At 40.8% G+C, this 15729-nt stretch overlaps 1 protein-coding gene across 1 annotated transcript; it reads left to right on the forward strand.

The window, feature by feature from the left end:
• The first annotated feature begins 7307 nt into the window (after positions 1-7307).
• On the forward strand, positions 7308-14836 carry cdkn2c.L (cyclin-dependent kinase inhibitor 2C L homeolog). Its single transcript, XM_018258409.2, has 2 exons — positions 7308-9991; positions 13801-14836. The coding sequence occupies exons 1-2, from the start codon at positions 9863-9865 to the stop codon at positions 14176-14178; spliced, it is 507 nt and encodes a 168-aa protein (XP_018113898.1). The 5' UTR covers positions 7308-9862; the 3' UTR covers positions 14179-14836.
• The last annotated feature ends 893 nt before the right edge of the window (positions 14837-15729 follow it).

Here is a 15729-nt window from a genome sequence, read left to right on the forward strand (position 1 = left end):
ATCATCCCATAGATATTCCATGATATTCAAGTTGGGGGACTGTGATGGCCATTCCAGAATATTGTACTTCTCCCTCTGCATAAATGCCTTGGTAGATTTAGGGTCATTGTCTTGTTGGAATATGCAACCCTTGCGTAACGTAAACTTTGTGACTGACGCTTGAACATTATCCTATAGAATTTGTTGATATTGGGTTGAATTCATCCGACCCTCGACTTTAAAAAGGGCCTCAGTCCCTGAACTAGCCACACAGCCCCACAGCAAGATGGAACCTCCACCAAATTTGACAGTAGGTAGCAGGTGTTTTTCTTGGAATGCAGTGTTCTTCTTCCGCCATGCAAAACTATTTTTGTTATGACCAAATAACTAAATTTTTGTTAGTCCAAAGCACTTTCTTTCAAAATGACTGAGGCTTGTCTAAATACAACAAGCTAATCTGGTTGTGTTTCTATGAGTGCAGAAAGGGCAAATTGTGCTGAGAGATACACCATCTGCAGTAAGATGTTCTTGCAGGTCTTTGGAGGTGATCTTTGGGTTGTCTGTAACCATTCTCATAATTCTCCGCATATGCCGCTACTGCATTTTTCTTGTTCTGCCAGACCTGGGTTTTACAGCAACTGTGCCTGTGGCCTTCCATTTCCTGATTACATTCCTTACAATTGAAACTGACAGTTTAAACCTCTGGGATAGCTTTTTGTAGCCTTCCGTAAACCATGATACTGAACAATCCTTGTTTTCAGATTGAGAGTTGCTTTGATGATCCCATGCTGTCACTCTTCAGAGGAGAGTCAAACAGAAGCACAACTTGCAATTGGCCACCTTAAATACCTTTTCTCATGATTGGACACACCTGCCTATGAAGTTCAAGGCTTAACTATCTAATCCAACCAATTTAGTGTTGCCAGTAATCAGTATTGAGCAGTTATATGCATTCAAATTAGAAAAATACAAGGGTACCCACATTTTTTCACATTTGATTTAATTTCACACAACTGAATACTGCTTCACTAAAAATCTTTGTTCAGAAAACAACCCAGTACTCAGATGTTCCTGGGAAATGAATCAATGTAGAAAAACCTCACGGCACTCAGGTCTGCATGAAAATTTCAGTAGTAAATCACTGAAATTTTCATGCAGACCTGAGTGCCGTGAGGTTTTTCTACATTGCTGCATTGGGAGGTTGCCGAGCCTCCACCCACGTGCACCGGGTAGATCTTTATCCATCGATAAGGAGGGTGTGCTAATCCACACTACATTGGTTGGACCTGGGAAATGAAAGACATACCACTGTTATCTTTTTTTGTTGAAAGTGGAGTAAATTATTATGCAGGCTGAGAGGGGTTCCCAAACCTTTTCTTATGACTGTATGTCAGATTGTTATGGCTGGTCCAATAAGTTGCAGTATGTCTGCGTTTGATCTCTCTGATCAAATGGCATGAAGAAATAAATCAGTAAAATCATTGTTCTTGAAAGACATCTAACAGCCAGGGGCGATCCTGGTCCCTCCGCCACCTGAGGCAGCAGCAGTTGCTGCTGCCCCCCCCCTCCCCCGGAAATTCGCTCTTAATGTACCAGGAGCAGCATTTTTGCTGCCCCTGGTACCTAGAGGGGCGCTGCCGCCTGAGGCGACAGCCTCAACTCGCCTCATTGGCGAAGCATCCCTGCTAACAGCAGTATTAAAGTCTATAATGTGTAAGCTTGGTCAAATATTGTTATATTTTTATGTATATCATAAGTCCATGTTTGAGGTCAGCATCAATGTATTTTCCCTTTGAGGCTTGGTAACTTGGCTTTTTGTGGGGAAAATGTCTGGAAAATGCATTGAAAAAGATGGAAGCAGAAGAACCTTAACAAAAATGATTATTACAAAAACATACCACATCCACACTCGAACAAATCAGCAGGGCCGATTTAAGGTACCAGCAGACCCAAAGTTAATATTTCATTGGTGGGCCCCCATACCCCAAGAACTTTGTGATAGAACAACCCTCAACATGTGAACTTCAATATAATGAGGCAAACAGCTAAAGAGGTTGTTTATCTTTAAATTAACTTTTTTAATTAAATTTTGGCATGATGTAGAGTAATATTCTGAGACAATTTGCAGCTAAAAATGCAGTATGTTTGTTGGGGTTGGAATATGAATAGGCGAGGGCCTGTATAGAAAGCGACAATGGTAAACAGTAAAGTTGTAGCCTTACAGAAAATGTGTTATTAGATATTGGGGTCAGTGACCCCATCTGAAAGCTGGAAAGAGTCAGAGATAATAAGCAAATAATTAAAAAATTGTAAAAAGGAAAAAAAATAAAGCCCAATTAAAAAGTTGGTTAGAATTAGCCTTTCTATAACATACTAAAAATTAACTTAAAGGTGAAGAACCCCCCCTTTAAGAAATTGTCAATATTTACTGAAGTAGATTCCCAGGTCAGGGGACCTGCACCTGGCCTGGACCAACCTTGGGAGCAGATACATAACAATCTGGGGACACCACAAGAGAAAAAACAAAGAAATTAAAATTACAATAACCACCATGATTTAAAAAGGGGTTTGTCATCTGTGTAGGATGACATAAATTACATGAAAATTAACAAATGGAGAAAAATTATCAACATCCAGAAGTGGAAAACAGGACACCAGGAGAAATGTCAAAAGAATCCCTTATATAAGAAAGGGTCATATTAGTTTGTTTTGTAACTATAGTTGTTATAAAGGTGTTATATGAGCTGCTTTGTGTATATGTGTCACTGATTTATTTTTACCATTTGAAACAATGTGATTGGGCAGGGTTTGCATTTTATTAACATACGGACCATACTTTATCTTGTTACCTAATTTATGCCTTTTAGAAAAACATGAAATACTGACCTGTGTAGCAATCCTAAACCTGAAAATCCTTACATATGCAGGACAACACTGTGAAATAAATATTAGCACAAACAGGCAATAACAAGTGAAAAATGTTTTATATGTTTTGGTCAACATTCATATCAATTCATTATTGTTTCACAGAAGAGGTGCAGTGCTGTACTCTGTACAGTAGGGGGCTTACCAGCTACTACAAGCATTCTGAAACTGCATTTCTTCTACGACATCAGTTTGTAAAGTAAACAGAGATGCAACCAGGTCTGGAATGAGATTCAAAATAGGCCATGTCATGGCAAGTACAGAGAGGCCCAAACAGACCAATAGTGACTGTCTATTGCAGCCCATTTGCCAGAATCCACAGATTTCCAGTCGGGCCTGGATGCACTGAATCCATAATAATTAGATTTAGCAGAAAACAGATTCATTCAAAATGGATTCAATACCAACAAAGTTTGAACCCCAATTTGTATATTCAAAATTGGGCCAAAATAGAAATAAAAATATTCTCTGAAAACAAATGTATTACCTTCAACTTTAAATGTAAAGTATCTATAATCAAATCTGTTCCTTGCCAGTCATCACTGTGAAAGAGCATGCACTTGTTTGCATGGTGAAAATTAAATTTTTAGCAATGTACAGGTATGGGACCTGTTATCCAGAATGCTCTTGACCTGGAGTTTTCCAGATAAGTGGCCTTTCTGTACTTTGGATCTCCACATTGTCTACTAAAGATAATTTAAAAATTAATTACATCCAATAGAATTGTTTAGTCTCCAATATGGATTAATTATATTAGTTGGGACCAACTACAAGGTACTGTTTTATTATTACAGAGAAAGGGGTAATTATTTTTTTTAAAATGTGAATTTTTTTATTAAAATGGAGTATATGGGAGATGGCCTTCCCATAATTCGGAGCTTTCTGTATAACAGGCTTCCGGATAATATACCTGTACTATAAGGTTATTTTTTTTCAGATGGTTTTAAAGTTATTTGTAAATGTAACTGCAATTGAAAGCAGTACTTGTTTATCCCTTTCCGTTCTCTGGATCTAACGCCTGAAACAATGTAGCAGAAGTCAGTTCTCCTGCAGGTCTGTTAAAGGGGTTGTTCACCTTCCAAACACTTTTTTCATTTGAGTTGTTTTCAGATTGTTCACCAGAAATAAAGACTTTTTTCAATTGCTTTCAATCTTTGATTTCTTACTGTTTCCCCAAAATTGAAGTTTAATATTCCTGTCTGGTGTCTGAGTCTGGCAGCTCAGTAATTCAGGCGCATTTGCTATATTAGTTGATACATTTCTCAGCAGCATTTCTGGAGTAATAGCAACTATTGTATCAATTCATACAGCTGCCTTTAATGAAACTCAGAGATTCAGCTAAGCAGGGACAAAGATAATAAATGTATCAACTAAATGTATCAATTTAAAACAGTTACAGAGTCTGAGACCCCCCTCCCAGAGCTGGTTTAGATAGACATAAAAAGGTAAAAATGAAACTTTACACTTCAATATTAGAAGTTCAGAAATAGAAAACAGAAAGTAATTGGGAAAAGTCTTTCTTTCTGGTGAACTATCTGAAATCAACTAAATTGAAAAACAAATGTGTTTGAGGGTGAATAATCTAGTTTACTGCATGGAGCTCTAATGGCCACTATTTAACAGTTCTTGCACTTCGGCCTACCCTTTGTAAATTGACCCTATTATCATTTGTGTTCATGATATGTTCACAATGTCTGCCTCTATCATGGATAAAGCATCACTGCACTATAAAATATTAGGGCAAAGACACACAGGGGTAGAAAACAACTGAAAAGCTGTGCCATGGCAGCAATGTAAATCAGTGAGGGTATAATGTCACTCACACTTCAAAAATGGTGACAAATGAACTGTGTGTCATTGCCTTAAAATTGCTAAAATACAATAAGTTTATTATGCTACAAAACATCTTTAAATGGCTCTCCACTCAAAAAGTACATAATAAAAATATAATTCTAAGTAATTTCCCAGTGTATAAAACTAGTTGTAAATGTAACTGCTATTGAACATAGTGTCTGTTTGGCATTCTCTGCATTACTAGGTCTGGCTACTGAAAAATGTATTAGAAGCTTACTGATTAAACCCTTTTTTCCGCAGCCATCAGCCTGCTCAGTTGGATCATCTGGAACATAGTGATTAGGTGCAGTGTTTGATTTTGGGTTATGGAGTGCTGATTTAGTGTACAATCAGTACAGTAAATTGCATTATATTTTACTACCATCCTGTTGGCATGCACTGAAATCAACATATAGCAATAAACAGTACATAAAAGCAATTAGGGTTGCCTAATGAAAGAAATGTGATTCTAAGTAACTTTCCAATGTATGCTTACTGCATTTCTTCAGTGGTATTAAATGTAGTTGCAAATGTAACAGCTATTGAAACAGGGCAGTGTATGCACTGTTTTGCTCCCTGCCCAGATGATTCTGACTTTTGAAACTACCTGAGAAGAAGCCAGCTGATCAACAGACCTGTTAAGAAGTATTGCCAGGCTGACCTCTACTACATTGTTTTAAAAGACAGAACCATCTGTGCAGAAAGAGGCAGAAACATAGTGATCATAATCACAAATAACATTATAACCATTATTGAATGCATAGATGGAAGTTGCACAGTATTCCATTCTCTTTCATCAGTCAGCAATTTTATTTTTGGTTTTAAATCTGCTTTAAAGGGGACCTGTCACCCAGACATGAAAGCTCTATAATAAAAGTCCTTTGCATATTAAACATGAAATTCAAATTCTTGTTTTTATTAAAACATCCATACCTGTTATAAACTTGTTTAAAAGACTCAGCTGTCAATCATATATTGCCTGCCCTGCCTCTGTGCCTTAGGAGCTTCCTAGATGTAACTGCATTCCTCACATTCCCCCTCCCTCCTCACCATCTAATTGTGTAACATGGGCATGGGCATCAGGTTCCCCATTCTGGCACATAAACAAGACTTTGGCATGATGCAATACTTGCCTTAAAGGGGACCTGTCACCCCAAAAAAATATTCAAAATCCTATTTTATCACATTAGTCAAGCAAAATGAACTTTAATTACACTATATAAATTATTTGAATCTTGTTTCCTTCATTTCCTACAAAATTATAGCAAGCAGGCAGCAGCCTTTTTCTGGACACTGTTATTAAGGAAAGCCTTGCATCATCTCAGAATCTTGTTTGTGCACCGTAATGGGGGACCCGATGTCCATCCCCATGCCCTGGCTACACAATTAAATAGTAAGAATGGGGGAATGTATGGAGAGCAGTGACATCTAGGAAGTGCTGAATGGAAAGTAATTGTCTGCCCTGGCTCTATGCCTTATTAAGGTGGCCATACACGGGCAGATAAAGCTGCCGATATCGGTCGTTTGGACTGATTTGACAGCTTATCTGCCCGTGTATGGGGGCTTCCGACGGGTCTTCCCGATCGATATCTGGCCACGATATCGATCGGGAAGGTTGGATTTTTACCCGACCGACCTGTCGGAGCCGCTTGGCGCATCGTAATTCGATCGTTCGGCCATACGGCTGAACGTTCGAATTACACCCCGATATAGCCATGCAGTTAGTGGCATATCGGGGAAAGATCCGCTCGTTTGGCGATGTCGCCAAACGAGCGGATCTTGGAGTCTATGGCCATAAGGCATAGAGGCAGGCAGACAGACAATATTTGATTGACAGATGAGATATTTAAATGACTTTACAACAGCAATGAATGCTTTAAAGAAATAGAAATTGGACTTCATGTTTAATTTGAAAAGGACTTTTATTATTCAGATTTTTGTGTTTGGGTGACAGGTCCACTGTAATAACAGTGTCCACAAAATGGCTGCTGCCTACTTGCTGTGATTGTGAATTCCAAGACAAAAAAAAAGAGATTTAAATAATTTTTAAAGTGCAAATGAAGTCTATTTTGCTTGTCTAACATCATAAAATAGGATTTGGAATTATTTCTTCAGGTGACAGGTTTCCTTTAACAAGTGTTGTAAATTGCTTTTGCAAGGGTCAGGGGTAACTTTCCCCCCAGAGAGGCCATTTACCCCAAGGAAAATCCCTTTCTCTGAAGCGCTAAAAAAAAATACTCTGTGGGTCAGTGGGGTAGCCCAAAGGTATGGCAACCAAAGTTGGACTCTTTTAACACTTAGAAGTCATGTCTTGACCATGAAATGAGATCATTCGTGCATCCTGCTCAAAGGCTTACTGAGATACGACGCCGTTTATGATTGTAATTGGCACCAAGTAAGTGGCGGTAGTCGCGCGGCAATAAACCCACAGAGACCACTGACATCATTCATCAACAGTTTCGGCCAACTGCCCCGCACAGATCAATGGGAACTACACCTCCCGGGATAATGTCGGTCCTCCTTAAATTCCTGCCGTTGAAAAAGAGGGCGTGACAATGGCAGAATTGGGGCGGTGAGGGGCGGGACCAGAAGAGAGCGCCCTTTTTTTTTTCTTTTCAAATAAAGCGCTAGAGAAAAAACCGACAGCGCCTGAGGAATAAGGGGCGGGAGAGACAGAGAGGAGGCTGACTGACTCAGTAGGGAGAGCAGAAGGGCAAAGCTGGAGGCAGACAGTGAGAGCGGTCAGGGGAGCTTAGTTAGTCACACTTCACCTGTTGCTTGCCTACGATTCCCAGCAGCCTCTTGCAGTCGCCAGATTATTCCGGTGGGATTATGGGAGCTACAGGTATAACAGGATACATATGGGGGCAGCAGGTGGGAAGAAGTGAGTGATGGCAGGGGGTGTGCCAGGAACAGCACAAATGGCTGTGCAATGGGGAGAGGGCGAGGGACGGAGCGGTAAGGGGGAGGCACAGGACGTGGGCGATGTGACGGGATAAATGTCGGCATATGTCTGACAGTGGCAGCGAAAGAAGGGTAGCCCGATGAGCCTCTGGCCTGCCGCATATATACGGCAATAAGCCAATAATAAAGACTTACACACCATTACTGGGGATTGGAAAGTGACACAGCAGAAGCCCCTGGGGTGGAGGCGAGTGCACAGCTGGAGAGTGTAGCCTGGACTGACATGTGTATGGCTCTAGGGCTATGAGGGATGTAGGGCTATGAGGCAGAGTGACTGGCATTGTCAGGACAAGATGGCATGTACAGTCATACTAGGGATATGTGTGACTGGGGGGCATGGGACGTATGATGGGGGTAGACGATAGTGAACAGACCAGAAGGAAGGAGGCAAAGACCCTGGGCATTAGGATGGAGTGCAGCCAGTGGAGGATACATAGGAGATGACAGTGTAGAGAGAGGAGGAGGCACAGGACAATATAGGGAGACGACTGGAGAATACACAGGAGATAAATGTAAGAAGGGAGTCGATCGCTGGACTGACAGGTGAGGGTCCATATAAAAGGAAGAAAGCAACAAAAAGGCTAGAGCCAAACCTTTGGTGTTAGCACAGGAGCTTAAGACGATGAGCGCAGATTTGCAGGATATTTCTCTGTGGTCAGCTGTTTGTCTGGCTGCGCCTCATTCTTCAGTGCCTCGTGTGGGTGCCGGTGTGTCAGGCTGGAGAGCTGCCATTTATCTGGAATCCAAGTCACGGCACTCAGACTCTCTCTCCGAACTGTCAGTCGCAGCTGTACTTTGCCTGTGACTAAGCCGCTCTTTGGAGTTGCACTTTGCACTTTCTCGATGGCGATTTTATAAAGGCTGGACTGTGCGCATTCCAACAGAGGATCCTAAACTTCACTGTCACTGGCGGATCCGTTAGGCCTAATCCATTGTGCAGCCAGCGCTGCATTCCCGGCCGAACTCTTGTGCCTCTGTGTCTTCTACTCCTTCCACTCCCCATGCCTCTCACTTGGATCCTTCCGTTTACTCAGTGAAATGGGACTGGAAGGACTCAAGTCCAGCAGACAGCGGGCGGCTGTGGAAAGGCTATAGGGACAAGGAGTAAGTATGAGAAGGAAAGCCGGCCTGAGGGGAGCAGAAAGGGAAGCTTCCAGCTGGGACATGAGCAGCAGTGCATGGGGAGAGAGGGGCGTGCATGGGGAATGGCACACAAGCGGGATATTCAGAAAACTGCTGCACAAGAGACAAGATTGGGAAGAAGGCTGCACGATGGGGAGCAGCAGAGCTCATTAGTTTGGGCAGAAGTTACATGGAAAGAACTAGGGTGCAATTCGTGGAGTATAAGAATAGTAAAAGTTGGGGTGTTCGACTAGAGCTGATTGACAGTGGGTGAGGGGATTGTGTAGGGTCGGTAGGTTGGTTGGGTGCAGTGGAGGAGCGAGCTTGTGACAAGAGTGGCAGAATGAAGACATGAGACAGAAATGACTATATGGAACCAGGGGAGCGGCTGAAGCCACAGGTGGGGAGGAGAGGCTGCACTACACGAGTCAGCGAGGAAGACAATGGGGAGACTGTGACACAAAGAGAGGAGGAATCTTTTAGTAATGTGGAAAAGGTGTCCGGGAGAGAGTGGTGAGGTCGGCAGAGAGAGGAGGCAAGCGCTGGGTATTGGGGAGAGAGTAGTGAGACAGGGAGATAGAGCTGAGAAGCGGCTGGTGAAAGGCAGGAATGGAGAGAGAGAGAGAGAGGGCAAGTAGTTGGCAGAGGCTTGCAGCAGAGAGAGCGGGCAGTGAGGCTGCTAGAGAGGGAAATGGTGTAGATTGGAAAGGCTGTCAGGGAGAGAGTATTGAGACTGGGAGATAAAGGAGGGAAGCGCTGGATAGTGGGGAAAGCTGTGAGAGAGAGGAGGAGAGCAGAGGGAGGCAGTGGAGTGAGGCTGGCTTGAGAGAGAGCGGAGAGACTGCAGCAGAGGTGGAAGCTGCAGGACTATCTGCTCATCACGTGTGCTTGGGGCGGAGACCTGGCACTGACTTTTTTACGAGTATTTACTACGAGCTATCACCCTATTAGCTCAGATCCCCGGCTGTCAGCCTGTCCATGCCTTGCCCCAGTCACCCACTGCCCAGCCCCGTATCCCTATCCTGGACCCCAGTTGAGAATGGAAGATCCAATGGCGGACCTTTTAAGTACGGCTGCTGCGCGGGGGGAATTGGAGAGATTGGAAGACCTGCTGAAGGGGGCGCGAAATGTGGATGCACCCAACAGATTTGGGAGGACCGCTTTGCAGGTGAGTGGGGGGGGCACGTGATAATGACAAGTCAGGGCACAATCTCTGCATTAATCAACCTCTAAATCAGATCTCCACACATGTGAGCATTACAGGCCCCGACACAAGAGGTTAATTTTAGTCCGTCTACAGCCCACCCGTGTCTCCCCTCCTGCCTTACTCTTTGTAAAGCAGCTTTCTAATGCCGGAGGTAACACGGCCTATCAGCCAGCCCCCAAGTGCAACTCCTCAGTCTGATCCTCCAGTCCCTGAGAATGAACTTTTCACAGCTCAGTGCTTGGGTACAAGCTAAGGATGCTCCAGGCTAGTACTCCACTTCGCTACGTTTTCTATTCTATGATAAGCTTTGTAGTGTGGGCATGACATGGGATAATCAGCATGGCTCTCAGACACCCCCAAATCACAGGGCACGTGGATTGTATGGGCTTCTAGTGCTTTCCATATTAACACTTCCTCTGCCATAGAGGCTTGCAGTCAGCACGTCTGTATTTGTCTTTGGCGCAAGGGTATGCCGTTACTATTAACCCCTCTGGTAGATGCTAAAGAGTGGATGGCTGCAGCACACGAGATGTTGCAGTAGGCACAGTGAGCAATAAGGTGCAATACCTGAGCTTATCTCTCAGACAAAATATAAACTTACACAATGATTAACAGAAAGTGCCTCGTATTTACTGTGTTATACCAACTCACTGATAACATATACTGTAACTACCCCCTCGCGCTATGAAATCACTTATCTCGGTTCTAATGTGCCTGATGGAACGGTGCCTTCAGCTCGCCACACTGATAGTGACACAAATCCATTTTCTGCTCTCTAGAAAAACAGCCCAACGTCTGGCTGGCCACGGAGTGGCTATAGAACACCCAGGTCTCGCACAATGATCGGACCGACCTGCTGAATTTCCATTTCATTCCGTGTAGGCGAAGTGGTCGCATTGATGAGTATTAGACAACCGTATCCATCCCTTATTAGCCAACTGACAAATAAAATACATATCCCCCAGCTACTAGCAACATTTTTATTTCTTCTTAAAACAGTGCAGGGAACCAGGACACCACCGTTTTTTTTTGTTCTGAAATAGAATTGAGGACACAGGGCTGATAGGTGTAATGAATCCCCTCGAGTTGTAACTAGAGAAAGATGCCCTGTGAGCTGTTTGCTTTAGCGCAGGCCTCACCTCAGTCAGTGCAGTATGTGAAGGTGCCACTGGCCTGACTAATAAACACAAAGCCCCTGTGTGTGTGTGTCAGGCCTAACGCTGGAACAGTAGAAAAAGTCTAGAAAGCCTGTAGCTTTGTGTACAACCCCTTCCCCACCAGGCTGTGTCCCCTGTCAGTGTGTTCTCCATTGCGATCTAACCCAATCTAACCACACATGGATGTGAGCAGTCCCCTTCTGAGCAATCAACCCCAGATCAAAGTGTGTATGTGTGATCAGAAGTTACACTTCATCTTACACAAAACGAAAATCATTCTTCTTTTCTTAACCAGAGAATCACCAGTGTTTGTGGTGTGTGTGTTATATTTCAAACAAGATCTCTTGAAACTTTACATTTTTTTTGTGTCCTTCCGAAAAATCTTTCTTTCCTCACTTTGGCCATATAACAAATATTATAAGGCTTAAATATACTTGTATTCTCGTATCCAGTTTACAGTAGATGCACAGTTCAGCCTGATGCTAATTTGCTAATACCCTCGTGCTCTTATTATAACTGAAGCTGACAGTTAAAAGGTAAATTAGAGTTTAATGCAGCTTGTGGTGCAGGTTCAGATAATTCACAGACCTTATGTGTTCTGAAGGAACTGTAGCAGCAATGGCATTATACAATATATTGTCATATGTATCTATATTTATATGTATCCATATGAAATAAGATTAGATGCTTCTCATCCTACTAAAATGAATTACTGTTCTGTTTAGAAAACAATTGTGATGAGTACGATACAAGGTAACGTTTCAAAGAGCAACTGTGTTTCTAGTTTCAGGTTTGCACTTTCCTAACAATCGTTATATTATATCTTAAAAATCAGACCCCTTTAAGTCCTGACGTTCTGAAAAGAGCACATTTTTACTGGGCTGCCAGTGGCCTGTTTGATTGACAGTCTTGCCATGCTTTAATACGATTGGAAGCATATTTCATTGTACAATGTAAAGTGCTTGTCGTCTTCTTGTATGATTAATAATCCTCCCTAATCCCTTGTACAATCAGGCACACCCTGCTCTCATACACCAGTCTGGATACACATGGACAGAAAGCACCCCAATAGCTGCAACTATATTGCTGTTTGAAGTGATGCCATTTAATGCCACCCTAGGGTTAATTGCACTAGCATTTACTTTGATGAGAGTCAATTTGTTTTTGTGCTATTAGTGTTGTCCTTTATATTTAGGACACTGTGTTTTATAATCTAACTGCACTATGTGCATTAAGAAAGGCATGTAGGCCTTTACACTAACTACTATATATATATTATATGTATATAATTTGTATATATGTATACTTTGTTTTGAGGAAGGTCGGGTTGAATAGTTTTAACAGTAATAGTTTGGAGAGTACATTTATTTATATATTTATTTATATATTTATGTTGTGAGTGTGTGTGTGTAGCTATCACCTAGCTATATATCTTTCTATCACCTTTTTATCTATTTATCTTTTTATTATCTGTATCTATGTATGTATATATCTGGAGGAAAAGAGAAAACACACTCATAAACATTTACCATGAATGCTATTCTTTTTGTGAACCCCCAAAATATATGTGTGTGTCTGTGTGTATTTAAATGCTCAGTGAGGGCCTAAACTTGAATTCGTTAAATTAAAAAAATCTTCTATGTTTGTTACTGTTTGTGCATCAGCATTTTTCTGTTGTATATATGTGTGTGTATGTGTGTATGTGACCACGAGTGCGTTCATTTCATTTCTGCAAATGCCTGTATATACCTCATGGGACAGCACCATGGCGTGAACTGAATATTTGTTGGACTGCACTATATATGTATGTGTGTGTGTATATATATATATATATATATATATATATATATATATATATATATATATATATATATATATATATATATATATATATATGTGTGTGTGTGTGTTTATATCTATATATATATATATATATATATATATATATATATATATATATCAATTTTTTTGTTATTTTTTTTAAAGAAAACTATGGGTATTGTTTTTGCAAAAAAAGTTTGCGTAATGAAAGAAAATGTAACTCTTATCAACTTCCCAATATATTTTAGTTTTAATTGTAAATAGAATATCAGCAGTTGAAAACAACATTTGTGTATGTCTTACTCTGCACTCTCCGTTTCTGTTTATGAGCTGGCTTCTGCTATATTGTGTCAGGAGTCAATCACCAGGGAAGAGCATAGCCAACTATTCAGATATTTCTAATATCAATAGCAATTACCTTTAAAATAATGTAAAAACGACTGAAATGTTTTAATGTATGTTGGATAGTTAGATTTCTTTCATTTCGCAACCAAAATAAAAAAACACATCCCCTTTAAGGCCTACTTGGCCTTGTCCGAGTTTCTTGCACAAGCAAAACTATAATGTGGTTGTGTGGCTGATGCAGACTAAATGTATTTTTTGTTCTCCATCTATGAAGCAGTGAATTACATAAATAATAATATTTATATGGTTAGGTAGTCGTTATTTGGAAAATATGTATTCTAGTTCTTGTACTCTGTTACACTAAGGATAAGCCTGTACCTAACGAGGCAGACACCAAATAGAAGGTGGCCAGTATACAAAGTGACTGATGAGTCTTTCTGTTGGCAGGTAATGCGGCTGGGGAATCCGGCTATAGCCAGGCTGCTTCTAAGACAAGGAGCTGACCCCAACATGCGAGACAGGACTGGCTTCTCTGTTGTGCACGATGCGGCCAGGGCTGGCTTCCAGGACACGTTGGAGACCTTCTTTGATTTCCAGGCAGATGCCAATATAGAAGATAACGAAGGAAACCTGCCCCTACACCTGGCTGCCAGAGAAGGTCATCTCCAGGTGGTGAAATTCCTGGTCCTTCACACAGACAGCCAGCTGGGCCACCGGAACCGATACGGGGACACCCCATGTGACCTGGCCAAGGTGTATAAAAGAGAAGACGTGACCCAGTGGCTACACGGCTATGTCAGTGGGCATGAGCCAGGTGGCAAGTGACTGCTTCCGAATCTGTGCCCTGCTAGAGACAATTCGGCAGATCAACCATTCAGCACCATCTTAAATCCCAGCAGGCACAAGGAGGGTTAAAGTTACACTCACTAAGCCGCCCACCTGCCTTATAGAACGATTTCCTGGCGAACTGGTCTAGCTGAGCCTATGCTCGATGTATCTGTCGTAACTAAATAACTGTGATTAATGGACTGGTTACAAGCACTAGGGATGGGAAGGGATCTGGGCAGAAATATCTGCCATGTAAATAATTCTGCACCCCCTTCTGCTAAATGTATCTAACCTAGCGCACCTTGCCTAACCCCATTAAGTATATACCCTGTGTGAATGTCTCTCCCTTGTACTTCTTCTCCCAGGGAGCCTCTCATTCTGCACACTGTGTGTCCCACTCCTGTTGTATGGGTGTGTGGAACCTGTGGCACTCAAGCTTTGGCTAAGCACCCACACCCCACGCAGGCTCTACAGCCATCCTATGTCTTTTATCACCGTTTGTAACGTTTATTCTGCTTTTAATTGCTGAAAATAAATATTTCCAAATACTTTTTAAAAAACAAAACAAAAATACCTTTGCCAAATACCCAACCACCCTGAGACCATGAGATTGTAAATCTTCAAGGTACAAATAAAAACATATTTTTTTTCTGTTCAGCTGACCCGGTTTTCATTTCAGTACACCCACAGACTTCAGCTTTTTATTCGTGTATGGGGAAATGGTTACATTCATTTCCGATGTTTCTGAATTAAGATTTATCTGAATTCTGTTAAATTTATTTTTGAAACATTTTTTAGAATTAATCTGCAACCGATAAGGCTAAAATATATAAATGTGCACTGGTTTAATGCCATACTATTATGGTGTGTGTGTATATTATATAGATATAGATATAGATATAGATATAGATATAGATATAGATATATATATATATATATATAGATATATATATATATATATATATATATATAGATATATATATATATATAGATATAGATATATATATACATACATATATATATAGAGAGATATATAGATATATATATATATATATATATATTTTACACACACATATATGTATGTATATATATATATAGATATATATAGATATATATATAGATATATATATATATAGATATCTGTGTAAATTTATAGATGTAATTTTTTTTTTTTTTTAAACCATTTGACTTTTTTTTAAAAATGGATTTCCCCCTTAAAATCTGATGCAATTCGTCATAAATGGCTCATTAACTGCACATTTGAGAGGGACATTTTTTTAATATAAATATTTAATCTCCACTTCCTGTGTGTTTCCACCATCCCTGCTTTAGTGCAATCAGTTGCACATTTTATCTTTAGCATTTAGCACTGTATTTCCATTTCCTAATGGGGTATGTGCACTCTTTCTTATTTATGTATTTGGCCAGTGAGATATATATATATATATATAATTTTCCCCCCTTTTTTTGGAGCTACATATTTTCTGATTTTCCTTGCCAGCAGAAACCAGTATCAACATTATATCAAAGATAAAGATTGCTAATTCG

The sequence above is a fragment of the Xenopus laevis genome, chromosome 4L, assembly GCF_017654675.1.
Source record: "Xenopus laevis strain J_2021 chromosome 4L, Xenopus_laevis_v10.1, whole genome shotgun sequence".
Classification (NCBI taxonomy): domain Eukaryota; kingdom Metazoa; phylum Chordata; class Amphibia; order Anura; family Pipidae; genus Xenopus; species Xenopus laevis.